The 5723-nt window shown below is 40.9% G+C and overlaps 1 protein-coding gene across 1 annotated transcript; it reads right to left on the reverse strand.

Moving 5' to 3' along the window:
* Positions 1-418: 418 nt before the first annotated feature.
* On the reverse strand, positions 419-5516 carry LOC115155741 (uncharacterized protein C3orf38). Its single transcript, XM_029702655.1, has 4 exons — positions 5197-5516; positions 2712-2890; positions 2499-2624; positions 419-2336 (listed from the first exon to the last, which is right to left on the reverse strand). The coding sequence occupies exons 1-4, from the start codon at positions 5324-5326 to the stop codon at positions 1680-1682; spliced, it is 1092 nt and encodes a 363-aa protein (XP_029558515.1). The 5' UTR covers positions 5327-5516; the 3' UTR covers positions 419-1679.
* Positions 5517-5723: the final 207 nt, after the last annotated feature.

A 5723-nucleotide genomic window follows, 5' to 3' on the forward strand; every position in this document is an offset into this window, starting at 1 on the left:
TAAATATGCTTATATTTTGGGTTCTGGTGGGGTAGGGGGATACCTAGTCAGTTGTCCAACTGAATGTATTCAACTGAAATGTGTCTTCTGCATTTAACTCAACCCTTCTGAATCAGAGGTGCGGGGGGCTGCCTTAATCAACATCCACGGTACCTGGGAAACAGTGGGTTAACTGCCTCGCTCAGGGGTAGGAGGACAGATTCTTACCTTGTCAGCTCGGGGATTCAATCCAGCAACCTTCCGGTTACTGGCCCAACACTAACCAAGGCTGCCTGCGTTATATTCTTCAAGAATGGATATAATTCATTTCTAAGTCAAAAATGGATACAGAAACTAAGGATTCCAGCTTTAATGACCAAGAAAAAAACCTGAGCTTGACTACTGACCCTGCCTGATGTGCTCTCGAAAAATATCCATATTTTTGTTAGTGACAGTAAAGTGAGGATATGTCATGCATTGTCATTATCCCCAACAGCTGTCTGCAACCATAACACTCCTTATAATTCAATCATGCCATCTTCAAAACTACAAAGAGCTCATTTAAAATCAGAAATGGGTGCTGAAACTTTCCGTAGCAACTACTAGCAGCACAAATTATGACGTCATGTTAGTATGGTAATGAGAAAACCTTTCAAAACATTGAAATGTGGATAACTCATTCAAAAGATATGGAATTTTTATCAATGGACACTTTTTTTATGCCAACATGAAAAGGCTAAAAGTAATATATGAAAACAAATCACTTTTTTTAAGACTAATAATTGATACTGGTATGGTGAGAATGTTGGGCAGTAGAGAGAACTTTAATACCTGTCTCAGCTAAAGTGTGGTGGGAAATACTAAGTAGGGTCTTTACTAACCAATTATGTGTCGTTTTTGAGAGGTATCTTTTAAGCTCTTGCGTCAGAGCCGTTCCATGGGCCAAACCGCTTATTAAACGGAGGGAAGCCAAGTGCCATAAAGGCAGGCAACTTGTTATTATTCTTTCTGTGAGATGAACAGCCAGAGAACAATGGCCGTGGTGGTTTCCTCTGCCACAACTATGGCCCAGTAAAGCGCAGAGCCCCGACCGACAGAGACATTAACTAGCTCAGTTCGTTTGCAGGGAATGCCAAGAATAACCCACATGTAACATTTCCAACCAAAATCCCAGTCACTGCTGTATTCTCTACCCTACCACACAGAGCCAGGTCTATGGGCTACACTCTCACACAGAGTGAGAGAGGACAGCGCGACGGAGAGAGAGAGATGGAGGGTTAAAGAACACAAATGAAAAAGGGAGTGGTGGCCTAGTTTTCACAGCCTTTGGACTTTGTAGATATAATGTAAAATGTGTATCTGTGCAGGACTCCCTTGAAAAATAGATTTTGGTCTCAATGACTTCATTCCTAAATAAAGCCAACAAATAATTAGAATAAATAGATCAGAAGTTACTGAGGTCAATTACAGTATCATGATTGATTAGCTGGGGGGAAAATGTACCAAACTAGAGAACAGTTAAATAGTCATTTTCCGACAATGAGTAAACCTAGAAGTAGGCAACTTATGAAGCATTACATGATAATGAATTTACTGTACCATTTTATAAAGCTAAATGAAACTTAAAATGTCTCCATAGTTAGGATCCAGACGTGCGGACCCTCGGTTGAAGACCCCTGCTGACGATCACACCAGGTCCCTCATCTACAGAGGAGCTGCAGGTCGTTGGAATCCCATGTTAATATTGGAGACAGCAGGTTCTCTCCCACCCTGAGAGCCTCCTGGCCCTTCACCTTCAAGACCATGAACTTGATCTTCCATTTGTTCTGGTCCAGTGGGGAGCGTAACAAGCCAAACGCCTGCTCATAAATGCCGACACATTCTCTGTCTCTGTGGATGGTCCCTGCCACAGCCACCAGCGCCAGGCCGTGGGGGGAGGACAGGGCCTTCAGGCCACTAGGCTCCAGGTTGGGGCTCAACAATAGCCTCTCGTCCCTCACCAGGGCCAGGAGACGCAGGCTGGTCATTGCTGCTCCTTCATACTCCTCTGTATACTGCTCTCCGGCGCTGGAGAGAAGACGTAGCCTCACATCCGCCCAGAAGTGTTGTGGTCCCCACTCCTGAGGAGGCTGGCCCAGGGAGGGGTTCAGACTGTTGAGAAGCTGGAAGAACCACTGACAAAACTGTCTGGCCAAGGCCAGGTGGTCAAAGCCACCACTGTATGTCACCTCAGAGGAAACAGAGACGATCTCACTTGTTCTCAGACCAATTGGTCTCAAACTGGTCTCAATTTGTCTCAGAATAGTCACAGCTGGTCCTGGATTGGTCTCAGCTGCTGGGCTTTGAAGGTCCAACATCTACAGACAAGAACATATCTCTTTAAAAAAATGAATAAATGTTCTGGCCAAAGCTTCGCATTTCTAAGAACTGAGGTGAAATTTCTTTGTTCGCTACAATACAAAATACTTTTTACACTGCATTACTTCATGCCACAGGATTAGGATTGATATTATTATTACCTGGGATGTGTAGTGCGGCTTAGAGTAGACAGGCTGAGGGGGGACATGTGCTGTTGGAAACCTCATTCCTATCTGAGAATCTGCTGCTCTTGTTAAAGCACTGAAGGAGACATCTTGTGGATGCACCTGAAGATAATTGAGACAATAGAAAGTGGTTTATTTACCTTACCTCTTAGTTCCCCAAGTGAACAAATGTATCTGCTCTAAAAATACCTTCTTAATAGTCCAGATCTCAAGGGCCTTCTTCACTAGCTGGTCTTTGTTGCTGCTTTTGGGTATTACAACCCCCTCGTCCTCCGTCAGGTATCTGAATATGAAGTCACGTTGAACTTTCCTGCGTTTCAGGAATGCCTCTGCATTCTCTGTGTTTGAAAGGATGGTATTCATTGATTCTGTAACATAAGAATATGACCCAAAGGACTCTAATGAGATATCACATATCTGAGCAGCACAATTACAGATAAAGCTTTTCACACCACCACTGGATATTCATTGGTAAATTATGGAAATACTTTTTTACAACACGGCACATTCTGAACACATTCATGGTTTCAAAGTCATCAAACATGATTTATCTGGTGATGTGAGTATAGGGTATGCCTCAAGGTAGGGCACAATAACTGTCTGGCAATCTTGGCAATGGCACGTATGTGAATTCTGTTGTTGATGTCTGCAAACAGTCACCCTGCTATGAAGATATTGCTGAGTCTACCTTCAATACATGGAGCTAAGAAAGTACATTTTATCCACATGTTCTAAAACCAATTGCAGGCTAAATGAATGAATTGTATAACAATGTATTCACGTTTTAATACAGATGTGTTTTTAAAGCTAGAATCGTTAAACGAAACAAATACAAATCAGACACCCCGGAGAAATGTAACCACTCACAAATTCAGATCTATGGATGCAAGTACTGACCATCCATGATATCAAATGATAGTTTTAGGCTATACAGTGTTTGTTGACATTTACATCGTTTACAAACATCAGAGTAAAACACACTTGTACTTTGGTTTCTGATTAACTACGCTCATGGGGCATTTAAATTATATTCTTCCAGGGGTGGAAATCCCGGGGGGGGGGGCGGGGGGGACACGACCCCCCCATCCTGGGAAAAATATGATTTGTCCCCCCCAATATATCACTGAAACATAACTATGTAATTTAAATAATATTAATAATACGCAATGAAAGCAATTGTGCTGATTATAGACACTTAATAGCGCGTTTTTAAGTTTCAAAAGATTGCGACCCCCCCACCCTTTTCCTCACAATGGTTTGATCCACTGGCAAGGTAACAGAGGGGTCGTGTCTACTGTCTGAAAGGCACTCAATGAACGTAACTGACGTAAGGTTAATCCAGTCAATCGCGCGCACACACTAGCTGAATATGCAGCTAGCTTGCAAATATTAACTATTAAGCTAGCTAGTACCTATTCCATTTATGTGGCCTCGTCAAAGATGGAATCTTTGCTATCGTTAATTTATTCCGAGATCAGCATGCAGATGATGTAAGTTAGTGCTTCAAAGTCCCTGTGATAAGGTTAGCGATAAACTGAAGTCCAAACTGAACAGAACTACACTCTTCTTCTACCATTGTCTTAAATATATTTAATGGTCTCATTGCAAAAGCTAAATTGTCGCAAGGGAACTTTTATTTATTTTATTTAACCCGGGTAGCAAAGATTATAGATTATAGCACCACTGAAACGGAATTGGTGCTCGCTTGCTTTGCAAATTCAGCTATTGTTGGAAGCCAGCCAATATGAAACAAACTATTAAAATTACAGAAGGTTGCAGCATATGTTGTGTAAATGGTGAACTCATACAGCTGTCAACTCTTGTCATTTTAATCCGTTTCACATTTGCTAGCTACCTTTTAGATCAAAGCCCAAATAGAATGATAAAAGATAAGATGATAGAAGCCCATCTCCTACTGTAAATAACCTACACACTGTGTGTGTGTGTAGCCAGCCAGCCAAGTAGAAAAGTGGCAGAAAAATAAAAGACGGACATCAGAGTATTTTTCAGTACACCAAAACGCAAAGTAAGAACCCTAGTAGCCTAATATCTCAAAGACTAGTTGATAAAATGTTCATAAGAAAGAAATGAAATTCTAATGGAAATGTTTCACAATGATGTCATTAGGCAGAGCAGGCAACAGATGGCACACAGACAGCAGATATGCAGGGACAGACTGGCAGAGACGGAGTCTCAGGTAAGTTTGTTGAGTCTTTGTTTGGCAACATTATGAAAGGTTCTCAATTTTTTTGACTTGCAAAATAGGAACATAATTGGAAAATGCCATGGATACCCCCCACTCTCAACTTAAACTGGTGACTGAACTAAGATTTGTTAAAGGCAATGGTATTGCTGTTGTGAGTAGTTGTGTAGTTTTGGGTACCGGTAGTTAGGAGTACGGCAAACACCTTATTTCTTTTGTTCCTCAACATACATTTACCATATTACAATGTAGGCTATGTGTTACAGCACTACTTTTGGTGTCCCCCTCAGGAATTGCTCTTGAGAAAATTTCATGTAATTGTCCCCCCCAAAGTTGATATCAGATTTTCGCCCCTGTATTCTTCATGAATCAATGGGTATATAGAATTAATGTATAAGTCCAAATATGGATGTAGTAACTAAGGATTCTAGCTTCAATGAAGGATGAAAAAACTTGGACTCCCGACCCTACCTGATGTGCTCTCGAAAATATCCTTCTTTTTGTTAGTGACAGTAAATCGAAGTGAGGATATGTCATCATTTGTCATCATCGCCAACAGCTTTCGGCAACCATAACGCTCCTTGTAATTCAATATTGACATCTTCAGAACTAAAGAACTAATTTAAAATCAGAAATGGGTGCTGAAACTTTTTGTAGCAACGTCCTGTCAGATCATGCCAGCATTATATGCCGATCTAACCAATTCCGTTTCAGCAGAGCATATCTAAGAACTTTCGGTTTCATTTTCCGAAAATAAGAAAGCTTGGTAACCTCTATAAAAAATGCAAAATGTTTGGTTTATTAACCAATGTATTGGTGGTGTACTACTACACAATTATTGTACAAAACTTTGAAAAGTAATGCAACTTCGGTGGAATATAACCCTAAATAAAGGGCATGAGAAAGAAAGACAACGTATAGAACTAGCTAATTAAATCACATATCCTGTGGTGACCCGTCATTCAGGGTTGTTTATTCTGGGTTGTTGTTTGCAAAAA

Source organism: Salmo trutta, chromosome 20 (genome assembly GCF_901001165.1).
Source record: "Salmo trutta chromosome 20, fSalTru1.1, whole genome shotgun sequence".
NCBI lineage: Eukaryota > Metazoa > Chordata > Actinopteri > Salmoniformes > Salmonidae > Salmo > Salmo trutta.

Coding starts and splice junctions, on each gene's coding strand:
- LOC115155741 (XM_029702655.1), bottom strand. CDS start 5,326: ATGTCAATATTGAATTACAAGGAGCGTTATGGTTGCCGAAAGCTGTTG. Junction 2,891..5,196: donor TATTTTCGAGAGCACATCAG/GTAGGGTCGGGA, acceptor CTTATGTTACAG/AATCAATGAATACCATCCTT. Junction 2,337..2,498: donor AGCCGCACTACACATCCCAG/GTAATAATAATA, acceptor TCTTGTCTGTAG/ATGTTGGACCTTCAAAGCCC.